We start from the raw sequence: 14245 nt of genomic DNA, 5'->3' as shown, positions 1-14245 counted from the left end.
GCCCGGAGATGCATGTGACTGACTTAAGTCACCCTCACTGGCTCACATGTGCCGTCGTTCAGCAGGTGCTGAATGAGGACCAAGATCTGTGATTACTGGTTGGGGTCCAGAGGGACCAACCTGGTTTCTCATCCCTGCTCCACCACTGGCCCGCTCTGTGACCTTGGGGAAGTCATCGAGCATCTCTGAACCTTGGTGTCTTTACGTGGAAAGTAGCCAGAATGATGCTTCCTTCACAGAATTGTGAGGATTAAATGAATTAATGGATATGAAAGTGCTTCCTAAAGATATTTCATAATAGCCAACTCTTCTCTATAGCTGGTAACAATTATTCAGTGTTTCCTATCCCCTGACTACTATACTAAGCCCTTGAAAAAGATTCTCATTTAATCCTTGCAGTCCCCTTATGAGGTAGGTACTGTTTATTGGCTCCATTGTAGATATGAAAAAAAAATTGAAGCACAGAGAGGTTAAGTAATTTCCCCAAGGGCACACAGCTGTATCAATACTGCGGTTGATCCTCAGTTCAAACTCATAAACTCAGTTCTAGTTCATAACATCATTAAACCGATCCTCAGTTCAAACTCATAAAGCAGCTTATATGTGATTATTATTACTGGCAGATCCAGAACTCAAACCAGATCTCTGAATGTCTGGTTCCTCCTCCCTCCTTCATCCTGAATTTCCCCTCTGGGTTCAGGACAGCAGGTAGTGGCCCTGACAGTCATAAGTCATCCAAACAACAGCCCAGTATTTTCTGGAGACTCGGACTGCTGAGATCCTCAGCCAGCTTCAGTGCAGCAAATATCCCATCCTGGGAGCTGGGCCTTGAGTTTCCCTTCCATTCCATGTCCACGACATGTCCTGTGTCCCTTCCATTGCAGGACACAGGATGGGAAGGCATCCAGAAGAAAACAGTAGCCTGGCAGTTGAAAGTGTAGACTCACAGCCACACGACCTGAATTCAGACCCCACGTCTGCCACTTACCAGCTCTGTCCATGTCGTCTTGGGCAGGTCGTCTAACCTTTCTTATCCCACAGTGTGCTCATCCAAACAATGGGGATGGTATTAGGTTGGGCCAAATGAAATTGCCTGCTTTGTAGGTCAGCAACAGTCAAATACTAACAATTTCATAAGGCTCAGCCTAATAATAGCATTTCCCAGGTAGGGTTGTCGGGAGGGTTAATTGGATAGGTATCTATAAAGTACCCAGACCAGGGCCTGGGGCCCAGCAAACCCACAAGGAATTGTGAGCAGATCGTGATATTAATGGTGAGATGAAACCAGAGAATCACAGAAGCAGGGACAGCTCAGAGCCCTACATCCTCCAATCAGTGTTTATTAAGCATCTACTAAATACCACCCTCACACACATGCTTTAGAGAAAACATTCTAGAGCAAGGGCTCATAACTTGGGGATCACAGACCCCCAAGAGCTTCAAGGGCCCATGAACATTCCAAAATTATATGCTGACTCTAGGAGTGTGACACACATGTGAATAATTTTCCAAGGAGCAGATTTGTAGCTTCCGTCAAATTCTCAAAGGCATCCATGACCCCAAACCTGCGGAAAGAGAAAAAGAGGACAGTCCGGTAGGCAATGCTATTACTCTTTCAATAAGCATTTCATGAGCACCCTCTATGTGCCAGGTTCTAGGATTTAGCATGAACTAGACAGACGTGGCCTCTGTCCCCCTGAGAGAGAGAGTGGAAAGCAAGTCCACACAGGCAGCAGAGTGGTCCACAAAGGGGAGCCAGGAGGCTGTGGGCATGCGTATGGGAGACTTAGTACAAGGTAGGAGAGCCATACAGACATCAGGGCCGTACAAGTGGCTGCAGAGACAGGGCTTCAGAGCCTAAAGAGAGAGCATGGATCTCCACTGTAAGGATCCAGGCAGGCTTCACAGAGGAGGTGACATTTGATCTGGACACAAAGAGGAAGAGAAGGGTATTGCAGGTGGAGGTAACCCCATGAACAAATCACAAAGGCCAGAAATTATAAGGTGTGTCTGGGATCTCTGGACAAATAATTCTTTTTGGTGGCATATGGAGGGGCAGGGACCTATAGCTGGGGCCCAGCACGGAGGGCTTGGAATGCCAGGTAAAGGCACTTGCCTTACTGTTGCAAGCAATGGAGAGCCCTCCTGGCCAAGGGTCGGGGATGGCATCTGAGCAGTTGGCAGTGCCCGAGTCAGCTTTGAGCTCCTGCTGCGCTTCTCCTCAGCTCCTGGGGCTCCTGGGGCTGACCCATTCTTGTCCTCCCTCTGCAACTGGCCTGACAGAAAGGGCTTCCCCCAGTCCTATTGGAGGGAGGCTGAAAGTCAGTCACCGAGACCCACAGAGCCCTGAGTTTGAGCTAGAAAAGGAGCTTCTCCCAGGAACTGATGTCCCTGCTCTGGGGAGTGCTGATTGGGGAAGGAGTCATGACTGAACAGTCCAGGAGGAGGAGGCCTGGGCCAGATCTAGTTGGACTGCACACAGGAGGCCATGCGTCTGATGATTAACAGTATGGCCCTTGGTTCAAGTCTGACAGACCTGGGTTCAAGTCCTGGCTGGGCCATTTGCTAGCTATGTGGCCTTGGGCAGATCACTTAGACTTTCTGAGCTGCCATTCCCCCATGCATGAGAATAATGGGAATAATGGGAATAATGATTCCCTTCCCCCAAGAGTTGTTGGGTGCGGATGAGATAATGCATACTGAGAGCCTGACCCAGTGTTGGGCACAAGGGCTCGGCCAGTGGTAGCTGCAATCATTCTTTTATCTCAATCGCCTGGATTCTGCTCAGCTCTGTAGACACTGAGTGTATATTGCATGAAGAGATTTGTTCGAGCCCCACGTTGGGGGTGGAGATTACTTAAAAATAAAACCTTTTGAATAAATAAATTAAATGATGGGCTAGACAAACACCCACATAAATAATCCAAAATAAAGCTAATGTATCAGAACGGCAGTTGGCAGACTTTTCTGTTAAAGGACCAGAGAGTAAATATTTTGTTTTGCTAGCCATATGGTCTCTATTGTATCTATTCAATTCAATCGCTGGAGTGTGAAAGCAGCCACAGGCAAAGGAATGCCGGCAGCTGTGTTCCAATAAAACTTTATTTAGCAAATGGTCAGTGGGCCGGTTTGCCAACACATGTGTTAAAGGTTCCAACCTTAGATTCTTGGAATGTCTGAAACAGACACTGAGAGTGGTCAACTAACATGTTCAAGGTCACACAGTTGAGCAGGGTTGGTGGCCCCACTCACCAACCAGTTAAGCCTTACTCCAGTCAAGCCCAGGAACTCCACCTCCCTACTCCTAGAGCTACTGCTTCCAAAGTCATGGCTCCTGGAGCAATAAGAGAATGTGGGCAGGGAGCTGGGGAAGCCAGAGGGAGACCTAGGCAGCAGAAGACCAGTTACTTTGGAGGGAGAAGGTGGGGTGGATCATCATTCCCTTCCTTCCAAGTGTTTTGCTGGCTCAGTGCTGGGGTCAGAATTAGGTGTTTGGCATCCAGACCTTAGGTATTTGGCACCCTTAATTTCAGCACCAAATAAAAAAGTACATCAAATCAAGAGTCAAATTAATATGCCATATGTCCAGCCTCATGTTGATCACCAGGGAATTTGAAATCTAGAAGGATTTAAGACCTAGCTAGTGAGGGACTTGGGAAGTGGACCCAGAAACCATGGGTCCTCAGACCCTGGTGAATGGGCAGCCCCTCCAGGCTCTGGGGCCTGCCTGGGAGAGCTGAGATAGCCAGGAAGTTTCCTAAAGGGAAAGAATGCTTAAATTAAGCCTAAAAAGACAGAGAGGTCTCTCTAGCAGACACCCAAGAACATGGGCTATTGCCTGCTCTTTCTGTATCTTTGTTCCAAATCTCTCTCTTCCTTCTTGACTTCCTCTTTCTTTGCTTTGCACCCCCAATTCTCTAACACTAGAGTAACAAACCTATCTATCCTTTTATGCCCACACCCATAACAGACATTGCTAATCAATCCTGACAGTCCTTTAGCTCCTTCAGGAAGACATTACTAATCATTTAGAGTTGGAACAAGAGCTAGAACCTATTTGTTCTCCTGCTAAGCTCTCTGTTCTCACCCTTCTACTCAGCTCAATGCCCATCTGCTCACTGAAGCCCAGAGAGGCCGAGTGACCTGCAAAGGGTTGCCCAGTTCTTATGGGGCCGCACGGGTGTGTATTTCCCTCCACAGAGATACTAGTGCTAGCCTTTCCGTCTGTCCACATCTTGAGTCTGTGCATGTGACCAAGCCTGGTCTTATCCCCCAGTGACTCCAGGCATGAAGATCTACATCGACCCTTTCACCTATGAGGACCCCAATGAGGCAGTGCGGGAGTTTGCCAAGGAAATTGACATCTCCTGTGTCAAAATTGAGCAGGTGATTGGAGCAGGTAGGTGTCTGGGGCTCTCCCAGGTACCATGGCCTCAGCCATGAGTGGGGAGTACTCTTGGGGCAGAGGGTAGGATGTGGGGCAGGAACTTCAGAGGATCCTCCAAGACCTGAAGGTTCACAATACCAAAGGTAGAAAAGTCCTCAAAGGTCATCTAATAAAATCACCTCATCCGACATATGAGGAAACTGAGGCATGGGGCTGGGAAGGAGCTTACATATCATGTCAGAGATTGACCTAGGTCTAGAACCCCATTCTCTGGACTCAGTCTAGTCCTTTGTCCTTCCTGCCATTCATCCAGGTCCCTCTCTCCATCTTCCCAGGTTCCCCTACAGCCTTGCCCCATGCCCAGCCAAATACCATGGGACAGCTGTGAAGAGCTTACTCTTACTCCCAGTGGTAGCTAGGAGCTTTCTGGGCCCCCACATTCTACAAAGGGGTTCTTTGTCTAAGAGGATAAGTTGACCACTGGGGAGAAGAAGCTCCTTCAGGACCCAGGAGTGGAGGTTACAAGGAGTGGGAGGTGGCACTTCCACCTGGCAAGTGACATCCCACCTCTCTTGGTGTGTGTGTCCCAGGGGAGTTTGGCGAGGTATGCAGTGGCCACCTAAAACTACCGGGCAAGAGAGAGATCTTTGTTGCCATCAAGACGCTCAAGTCAGGCTATACTGAGAAGCAGCGCCGGGACTTCCTGAGCGAGGCCTCCATCATGGGCCAGTTCGACCATCCCAACGTCATCCACCTAGAGGGTGTTGTCACCAAGAGCACACCTGTGATGATCATCACCGAGTTCATGGAGAACGGCTCCCTGGACTCCTTCCTCCGGGTAATGGAAACCAAGAGTGCCAGGGACCCACGGATGGGGAGGAAAAGGAGCGGTGGACATAGCATCATGGTGTCAAAGCCTGATGGGGTCTTGGGAAAGATCTAAGTCAGGAATGACTTGCATGCTGCCTCTTTTCCATTCCCTTACCAGTGACAGGCATTGCTAATCAATCCCAGAACTCTGTCCCACTAAACCAGGAAGCCATCTCAGAATCCTTTTCATTCTAGGAAACCACAACCAGTCAGTCAGAGTTGGCAAACAACTGAAATCTGTTGCTGTCTATGCTCTTAACCAGCCTTCTCATTATGCACAAGAGAAAAGGGAGACTCAAAGACAGGTAGAGTCTGCCCGGGCTTACCTAGAGGGTCAAGGTGAGAGCCAGGACTGAAACCAGGTCTCTTGAACCCTGGTCCAGGGTTTTCACCAGATTTTAGATTTCCTCAAAGCTATATGTGCTGGGGATGGAGTCTGGAGCACAAGGTCAAGAGAGGAAAGTTTCCAGACCCCCCCCCCCACCCCCTGTGCCAGGAGATCACAGTCAACCAGCTGGACGAAGAGCACAGAAGCATGTTACTAAACTAGCTGCCATTTAGCAAACATTTACTGAGCATCTAGTATGTGCCAGGCACCTTCCATGCACCTTCTCATTTAACTCAGCCCTGGGAGGTGGATGTAACTTATCCCCATTTAACACCCAGATAGGAAAACGGACTCAAGAAGTCAGGTCACTTGTTCCAGGTTGCACGGTCAGCAAAGGGCAGACCCAGAGTCAGATCAGTTGGGTCGACTGAAGCCTGTGTTCTTTGCTTCACCCTGAAACTGACCTCTCATGGGCCTCTCTAAGCATCTGAATCCTTTCCACAGGGAGCATGAAGCCCGGGCGGCAGTGTCCTGCTCTGGTTTCCCGTTGTGTGGAAACCAGAAACTCAGAGCTCTGAGTCATGCCCTTCCACTCACTGTGTTTCCTCCACTTCTCCCAAAGCAAAACGACGGGCAGTTCACAGTTATCCAGCTGGTGGGCATGCTGCGGGGGATCGCGGCTGGCATGAAGTACCTGGCAGACATGAACTACGTCCACCGCGACCTGGCTGCTCGTAACATCCTGGTCAACAGCAACCTGGTCTGCAAGGTGTCCGACTTCGGGCTCTCACGCTTTCTGGAGGATGACACCTCAGACCCCACGTACACCAGCGCGCTGGTAAGATGGAAACAGAGCCGTTTCCGGGTGGCGGGGGGCGTGGTGCCAGGCAAGAGGGCTTAGGTGTCCCTCTCTCCCTACGATATGTTTTCACCGACTCCTGCTCGTGCCAAGCACCATGCTGGGCCCTGGAAACATAGAGACACAAACCACAGTCTCTGCCCCCTTGGCACTCACAGGCTGTGCAGGGACAGAGATGTGCAGAGAAACGTGGAATAAAAAGAGCTATGAGTCCGGGCACCGTCTGGGGAGGCCGAGGAAGGCTTGCTGAGAGGCAGTGATATCTGAGCTGGAAGCTGAAGGGCCAGTGAAAGGGGGTCAGAGGCCACATTCTCAAGGCAAGATGAGACTAGAACACAGACTGTAAGCGGGAAGGTGGTGGGCAGTAACGCAGGAGAGGCAGGCATGGCTGACCCTGGAGAACCTCGATGCCAAGTTTAGGACTCTCTCCTGCTGAAGAGTTCTAAACAGAAGGGAATAAGGCCCAGCCCCTGCCCAAAGAGCTCAGATGGAGGACAAGAAGAGCCAAGCACGCAGGCAAATGATTTGAGTACTGCTCTGTAGGAGAAGTGCCTCCTGGATGGAGAGACGTGGGCCACAGGATTAAAAAGAGTGGGCAACTCTTGGGGACGTAGGGAAAGATTTTCAGAAACACTTAAAGGATGAGAAGAGGTTTCCAGATGGCAGAGTGAGAAGAGGCATTCCACGGGGTGGTGGGCGGTGGCGGCGTGGGGGGGACAGCATGTGCAAATTCCCAAGGCCCGAAGCAGCAGGGAGAGTTCGAGAAAGAATGCGGTGCTTCATGGGATTGGTACAGCACAGGGCTGAGGGTGAGGAGTAGTACTGAGAGCAGAGGCCAGACGGGTCAGCCTCCCACCTGTAAACCCTCCTCATTCTGTTCCCCAGGGGGGGAAGATCCCCATCCGCTGGACGGCCCCAGAAGCCATCCAGTACCGGAAGTTCACCTCAGCCAGTGACGTGTGGAGCTATGGTATCGTCATGTGGGAGGTGATGTCCTACGGGGAGCGACCCTACTGGGACATGACCAACCAGGACGTAAGTTTCCAAGGGGGCCAGGCCCAGCCCAATGTTGGGTGATTCTAATGTCTGCGCAGGATCCCGGACTCTCTGGGGGTCGAGTAGGAAAGACCTACTCATCCACAATTCAGCCAATCTTCAAGATGCGTTCACCTCGTGGCCAGCCCCGAATGAGACCATTCATAGCTGCCCCTGAGGTATTTTCCATGTAACTGCGGGGCAAGGCGATTATTCCAGGAACCAGTTGCTGTTATCAGGAACTTTACAAGCAGGTGCTAAATTGGAGAAGGCAGGTGTCGAGTCCTGCAGGGGTTGAGGCAAGGGCCACGTGAGCAAGATCAGTCAGGAAGTCTTCCCAGGACAGGGGGAGCACACACTGTAGTAGGACTTGGAGACATGAGGATGTCGAAGGGGAAGAATAAGCTGTGCAAAGGCCCAGAGGTGGGATGCTGAGGGAGCAGGCTGGGGAACGGTAGGGAGGAAAGATGGTCAGAAAGGATGGTAAGGTTCCATAATGGAGTGTTTGAAAGCCAACCCAACACATTTGGATTTGCAACAACACAGAACAGGAAGGACTTAGAGAAGCTTCTTGAGCAGGGAGGGTGACCCACAGTCCAGCTGGGGAAGGTGAGTCTGGGCCTGTGGCAGGACAGATTGGAGAGAGGCGTTTGAGCTCCTTTTCCTGGGGGAGCGGGCGGGGCCGTATAGAGCCACGCCATGGGGCCCGACCTGGGCGACATGTCTCACCTGGAGCGGTAAATGGCACCAAAAACAAGAGTTGTTGTCACCCTGGGGTGAAGGACCAAAGAGAGGAGTCCTAGGGAGGGGAAAAGTGGTCCACAAGAGGGTCAGCCTGGTAGACATTGAGGCAAAAGGTATCTTGGTGTGCCGGCTTTCCCGAGATTGGGAGAGGGGGCAGGCACGTAGCCCCCAGGTCAGACTGAGGCCGCAGATAGTGGGAACCCAGGGGAGGGGCATCCCTGGGGCTGCATCCAGGAGGCGGAGGCAGTTGTGATGGCAACCAAATAGGTCTGCCCCGCTGCAGAGGGCAGGCGGGGGGGGGGGGGGGGGGGGGGGGGGGCTGGGGGGTGGGGTGGGAAATAGGTCAGGTGAGAGGCAGACGCTCTTTATCCCACCCACCCCACCCCACTCTGGCCCTGTGTCGTCCCCAGGTAATTAATGCCATCGAGCAGGACTACCGGCTGCCGCCCCCCATGGACTGCCCCAGCGCCCTGCACCAGCTCATGCTGGACTGCTGGCAGAAGGACCGCAACCACCGGCCTAAGTTCGGCCAGATCGTCAACACGCTGGACAAAATGATCCGAAACCCCAACAGCCTCAAAGCCATGGCACCCCTCTCCTCTGGGTACGGCTCTGGTCTGGCCCCGCCCCTCCTCCCAGTGTTTCTCCGCCCCCGTCCTCAGCCGGCCCTTCCTTTCTCCAAATCCCCACCCCCCAGCCCCACCCAGGCTCCCCCTGCCTCAGGCCTCTGGGGGTCAAGGAAGGCCAGCACAAGCTTCCTTGGGCATTGGCCCTGCCTGGGGGCGCGGAGGAGCCAGGGACACAGTAGAGGAGAAGGAAGCGGTAGAGACGGTGAAGGAAGCACTTTTTAAAGCACGGCCATGGTCAGAGAGGACGGCATTTAAGAAAAAACTACCAGAATCTGGGTTGGTAAACAGGTTGACTGGTCACCAGGCTTCTTTCCTAGCTCCCCTCCTGCTCAAACCTGGACCCTCTGACCTACCTCTGCGTCCTCCCCAACACCACCGTGCACACGCGCGCACACACACACACAGGCATGCTTACACAGTCCTACGCCCTGTCAGGCACAAGAACTCATGCTTACGCTCCCCCACAAACGGTCTTACACACGGATACACACCCATTTGCAGGCCCTCAAGCCTACCCTCCCTACATGTTCAGAAGTACAGACACACACAGACACACACAGACCCACACTCACTCACCGTTCCTGACTCAGCTGGACGAGCGTTAGCTCCGGCGATCAGAGGCCTGCCTCCTCCCAGTGGTCCCCAGGCATATGCTCCCTCAGACCTGGGGCCACCACTGCCTTGCTTGGGTGGCTGCCCCAGACCCCTGTCCCCGCCCGGCCCTGCACACTCTTTCTCTTTGGGACCCTATCAGAGTTTCTCCGGGGCGTCCAGCCAGGGGTGCTGAGGGTCCGGGGCTGGCTTTGTCCGAAGACTTTTTGGGCCCAAGTCCTTCACCTGCCAAGTTTTTATGGCCCATAGTTAGCGTTTGTCTCTACCTGTCGCTACCCACCAGGAACCCATCAGCCACTCCTGACTGTCCGGATAAAATCCCTCTGAGCTTTGAGCCCCGTGAGGGTCATTTCAGTCCCAGCCTGCTCCCATGAGCACCGCCAGCCTCATCTAGACTTTGGAGATGCAACCCACAGCTTCCCAAAGCACACCCAGGGTGGGTTAGGACAGGGGATGCAGCGACTTGTAGCACACTTAGTCCGGCTGAACTCCCTCCTCCTGACCATCAGAGGCTTGGAGAAGCATCTCGCTCCTCACCACTGTGGGCCAGCCTCCCAGCAGCCCGTTCAGAGGCACCCCTGGACTTCCCGGGGGGCCTCACTGTCGAGTCCTGCACACACACGCTCGCATACTCACACACAAACGTGTCTCCTTGACATAGGTGCAAATGCACACCCACTCTCATACAGAAATACATACATAGACACTCACCTTGGTCCCCACAGATGGATACACAGGTGCAGGTACAAAGCCCGCAGCGGCCCCCCACGCTCACCCTTGCCCCCCTCCCAGCACCTGCCCTAACCATCTGTCGCCCACCCCCGCCCCCAGAATCAACCTGCCGCTGCTGGACCGCACCATCCCCGACTACACCAGCTTTAACACGGTGGACGAGTGGCTGGAGGCCATCAAGATGGGACAATACAAGGAGAGCTTCGCCAACGCCGGCTTCACCTCCTTCGATGTCGTGTCACAGATGATGATGGAGTAAGTGCCCGGCTGTCTCGCCCACCATTACCAGTACTGCTCCCCAGCCAACCCACCAAGCCGGGGTCTCTGGAGGGCAAGGAGTCACGTTCAGATGAACCCCCAGGTCTGCCTGTGGCCAAGGGCAAATCAGAATCCCCCTGCTCCCCAGTTGTTTTCTGTAAACCAGAGGTCGTTAGGAAGATCAAAGGGATATACAGTGAGTGTGTACTTCATAAATGCAAGTTCCCTTCCCCTTCCCTGGAGCAGAGGAGACCCCGTGCACCCGAGTGTCCTGACTCCCAGTCCCAGGCTCCTTCCATCCCCACTGGCCAGTCCAGCACCGGGAATCTACCCACTCACCCCTTCCCTTGCTCTCTTCAGCAGGAAACCCCTGGAGAAGCCCAGGCAGCTCTCCACCTGGCCCAAGGTCTCCCCCACACCCCCATTTCCCTAACACACATGCTTCTCTCCCAAAGGGACATTCTCCGGGTTGGGGTCACCTTGGCTGGCCACCAGAAAAAAATCCTGAACAGTATCCAGGTGATGCGGGCACAGATGAACCAAATCCAGTCTGTGGAGGTTTGACGCTCACCCGCCTCGGCTCACCTCTCCCTCCAGGCCCCCGCCCCCTCCGCCCCACACGCCGGCCCCCTGGTTCTCCGTCCACGTCCACCGCGGGCTCAGCCGCCTGCCAGGAGGCCACGGGCAGCAGGAAGAACCGAGCAGCGCTCCAGCCACGAGACCTCACCAGGAATATGTGAAACTCAGATGACGGAAAAAAGGGAACGGGGACAAAAGAAAAAGAGATCCTGGGAGGGGGCGGGAAATACAAGAAATATTTTTTAAAGAGGATTCTCATAAGGAAAGCGATCATTGTTCTTAGGGAAAAATAAAAAAAAAAAAAAAAAAAAAGGGCTTGGGAGATCCACGCGATTAGTCCCAAATGGAGACCAAAAGCAGTTTCTCTCCAATTCCCTCTGGGAAGGCGACCTGGCCAGAGCCAAGAAACACTTTCAGGAAAACCAATGTGAAGGGAGAGACAGGGGCCACCCTTCTCTCCCGACCCTGGGCCGCTCTTCCAGGCTTCACTCAACAGCCGCAGGCCAGGCAGAGGTGGCCGCCGCCACCGGAACCGTTCCCGCTGCCGCTGGGCAAACAGAATTTTTCTGTCTTTGGAGACTATTTCGGAAACTCTGATGAAAAAGACTTGCTTCTCCTGTCGGCTCCTGGGGCTGAAAGGGGGCTTTTGTCCTCCTCAGTCGGGGAGACCATGGGGACACCGGAAAGGTCAGCCTTCCTGAGGATGACCGGCCCCCCCCAAGACTGCCGCGCCACGTCCCGGTCGCGCCACGTCCCGTCCCCGTCGCATCACGCCGCGCGGTGCCCGACGGCCCCCCCCTGGAGGCCTGTTGCTGCGGTGACTGCCATCAGCTACGACTGCCACTGAGAAAGGATTGCTCCTGCATTTGGGTTTGTTTACAGCAATTCGTGGACTCGGGGGTATTTTGGTCAGGGGTGGATTTGGTTTGGGGGGTTTGTTTGTTGGGTTTTTTTTTTTTTATGACAATGAAGTGACACTTTGACATTTCCTACATTTTGAGGACTTGATCCTTCTCCAAGAAGAAGGTGCTTTCTGCTTACTGACTTAGGCAATACACCAAGGGCGAGATTTTATATGCACATTTCTGGATTTTTTATATGGTTTTCATTGACACTCTTCCCTCCTCCCCCTGCAGAGTTTCCCTCCCCTGCTGCCAGGCCTCACCAAAGCCAACTGCCACGGGGCCATCTGGGCCATGCAGAGACCGAGTGAGAATGAGGGGCTGGGGTAGAGGAGCCCCCCACCCAGGACTGCTTTTGAAAGCACCAGATTGAGAAGGAAGCAGGCCCTAGGGCTGCAGAACCACACACCTTGTCCACTTCCCCACCCCCCTGCCCCAGTCTGCCCAGTGCTTCCCAGGCAAATAGGCCCCTTTGAGGTTCCCGAGAGCCCTCAGATGGCCAGAACCCGGTTCTGCCTCTGGGAGCCTGAGCCGGGCCTCAGATCATTCACTGTGATATCCCAGCTCTCCAGAGTGTCACCCTCAGAGGCGTGTCCTTTCCTCCCCTCAGGGGAAAGTGTATGGTTTCTCTCTGACCCCCTTTGCCCAGGTCTGAAGGTCTTAGCCGGGCTGGCGGGAGAGAACCATCAGCGGTGGGGTCTGGCCACAAAGTCCCTCCTGTGGGCAAACGCAGGCACCTGAGCGGAACAATCGGTTAGTGAATTGAATGGAAATAAACATTTTAGTTATAAAACGACCCCTGTTCTCTGTAAGTTCCAAGAGAGACTCTGGCACCCTGGGACATGTCAAGTGACCCACGATGCTCTTCTAAGGGACCCTGCCTTCCTCGGGCTTCTAGAAGGCCCAAGGCTGAGAAAACGGATGAAGGACACCAAAGGTCCACGTGGCCTCTCTGACTCTGGCTTGGCAAAGGCACAAGCAACAAAAGAAACAGGTTGAAAATGGCTCAGAATTCAGCGTTGGATGCCCTGCAAATTAGGGTGAGCCTCTACGGGAGGCATCAGGGGCAGGGAGTCGACAGGGGTGCCCTCGGCCCTCCTGGGCCAGAGGAAGGGGGGGGTCAGGGTGTTATGTAAGCTGTGATAGTGGTAGTGTGAGGGTCCTGGAGTACCCATGGACCCCTCCAGCCAAAGCCACAGGTAAGATCACCTTATCCCGGTCAACGCTAATCTCTGCAAATGTGCTCCTACGCACATGCCATCCGGAACCTTTGTGTGGAAGGAGGAGGCCAGGAGGCGTATGTGCTGTGGATGTCAAGTCCAGGTGGGGAGGGAGAGGCAGAGGCTCCACATCTCAGACCTTCCCCCTTTGTCCGTGGGAGGCTGACCCATGGGAAGTATCCTGGCTGCAGGTGGCCCCGGGGGGGCAGCCTGAACCAGCCTGTCGTCTGTCACTCACCTGTTCTCCAGAACCCAAGATGCAAGGGGAAGGAAGGGATTAAGAGGGGAGCAGGGGCCCCTGGGGGGCAACAGCAGAGTGAGCCACAGGGAAGGCATTGGCTGGCTGCCCACGGACTGGCCAGCCTTGGCCCAGCCAGCCACCCTTTGTGCCCCAAAGCTGCCCAGCACGGGTGGCAGCTGTCCTAGCACACAAGGTCACCTTCTGGAGGAGCTGCCCTGATGCTCTTTAGATTAACTCCATCTCCCCAGCCCGCCCCCCACCACTCTGGGACCCCACAGGGGGCTGGCACTCGGTGCTTGCTGTCAGATGGCTTCCTGTCCTAAGCTGCTAGGCTGCTGTCTGCTAGCCAGCTCGTTTGCCCATCCACCCTTAAGGGCAGAGTCCTCCGTGGGCCTGGGCCCCCACGTGCCTGCATTTCAGAGTGCAGGTGCCACCCAGACTGCAGGGGAACAGAGATCACTGGGACCGTCTCGGGTGCGGACAGATGCCCACCTCTCCCTGCTGCCCCCGCCACCACCTCTTGCTCGCTGCTCCGCAAGGAGGGGCAGGCCCTGCTGCCCACTGGCCTGGGCACACAGCTCTGAGCCTCCCGCTGCCTGGTTACTAATCCTTTCCTGGCTCAACCTCCCCAAGTGCCACCCCCCACCTGCCCAACAGTGTCAGAGGGGTTTCCGGCTGCTCTGCACACAGTTGGTACTGGAGGAAAGAAAGCTGCCTTGTAAACACGGGCCAAGGACACCATGGAAATGGGGACCAGCTGCTCTCAGAGGGTGTGACAGGCAGATTTATGGAGGGCTAGGCTGGTAGTCCTCCTGCCCCCGAACCCCCCACCCCCCAGGTGGGGTTATT

General features: G+C 54.2%; 1 protein-coding gene across 2 annotated transcripts in view; it reads left to right on the top strand.

The window, feature by feature from the left end:
• EPHB2 (EPH receptor B2) overlaps nucleotides 1–12724 on the top strand; it is a 117595-nt gene extending 104871 nt beyond the window's left edge. For both annotated transcript variants that reach the window (XM_080801440.1, XM_080801439.1), the window contains exons 8-14: nucleotides 4277–4399; nucleotides 4978–5225; nucleotides 6208–6423; nucleotides 7330–7479; nucleotides 8634–8827; nucleotides 10296–10451; nucleotides 10910–12724. In XM_080801440.1, coding sequence (XP_080657566.1) covers nucleotides 4277–4399; nucleotides 4978–5225; nucleotides 6208–6423; nucleotides 7330–7479; nucleotides 8634–8827; nucleotides 10296–10451; nucleotides 10910–11018 — 1196 coding nt within the window. In that variant the 3' untranslated portion in view covers nucleotides 11019–12724. The remainder of the gene's footprint in view (nucleotides 1–4276; nucleotides 4400–4977; nucleotides 5226–6207; nucleotides 6424–7329; nucleotides 7480–8633; nucleotides 8828–10295; nucleotides 10452–10909) is intronic.
• The last annotated feature ends 1521 nt before the right edge of the window (nucleotides 12725–14245 follow it).

The sequence above is a fragment of the Martes martes genome (genome assembly GCF_963455335.1).
Source record: "Martes martes genome assembly, chromosome: 4".
Taxonomy (NCBI): Eukaryota; Metazoa; Chordata; class Mammalia; order Carnivora; family Mustelidae; genus Martes; species Martes martes.
The sequence above is the reverse complement of the archived record's forward strand: the minus strand, read 5'-3'. Positions and strand labels throughout refer to the sequence as shown.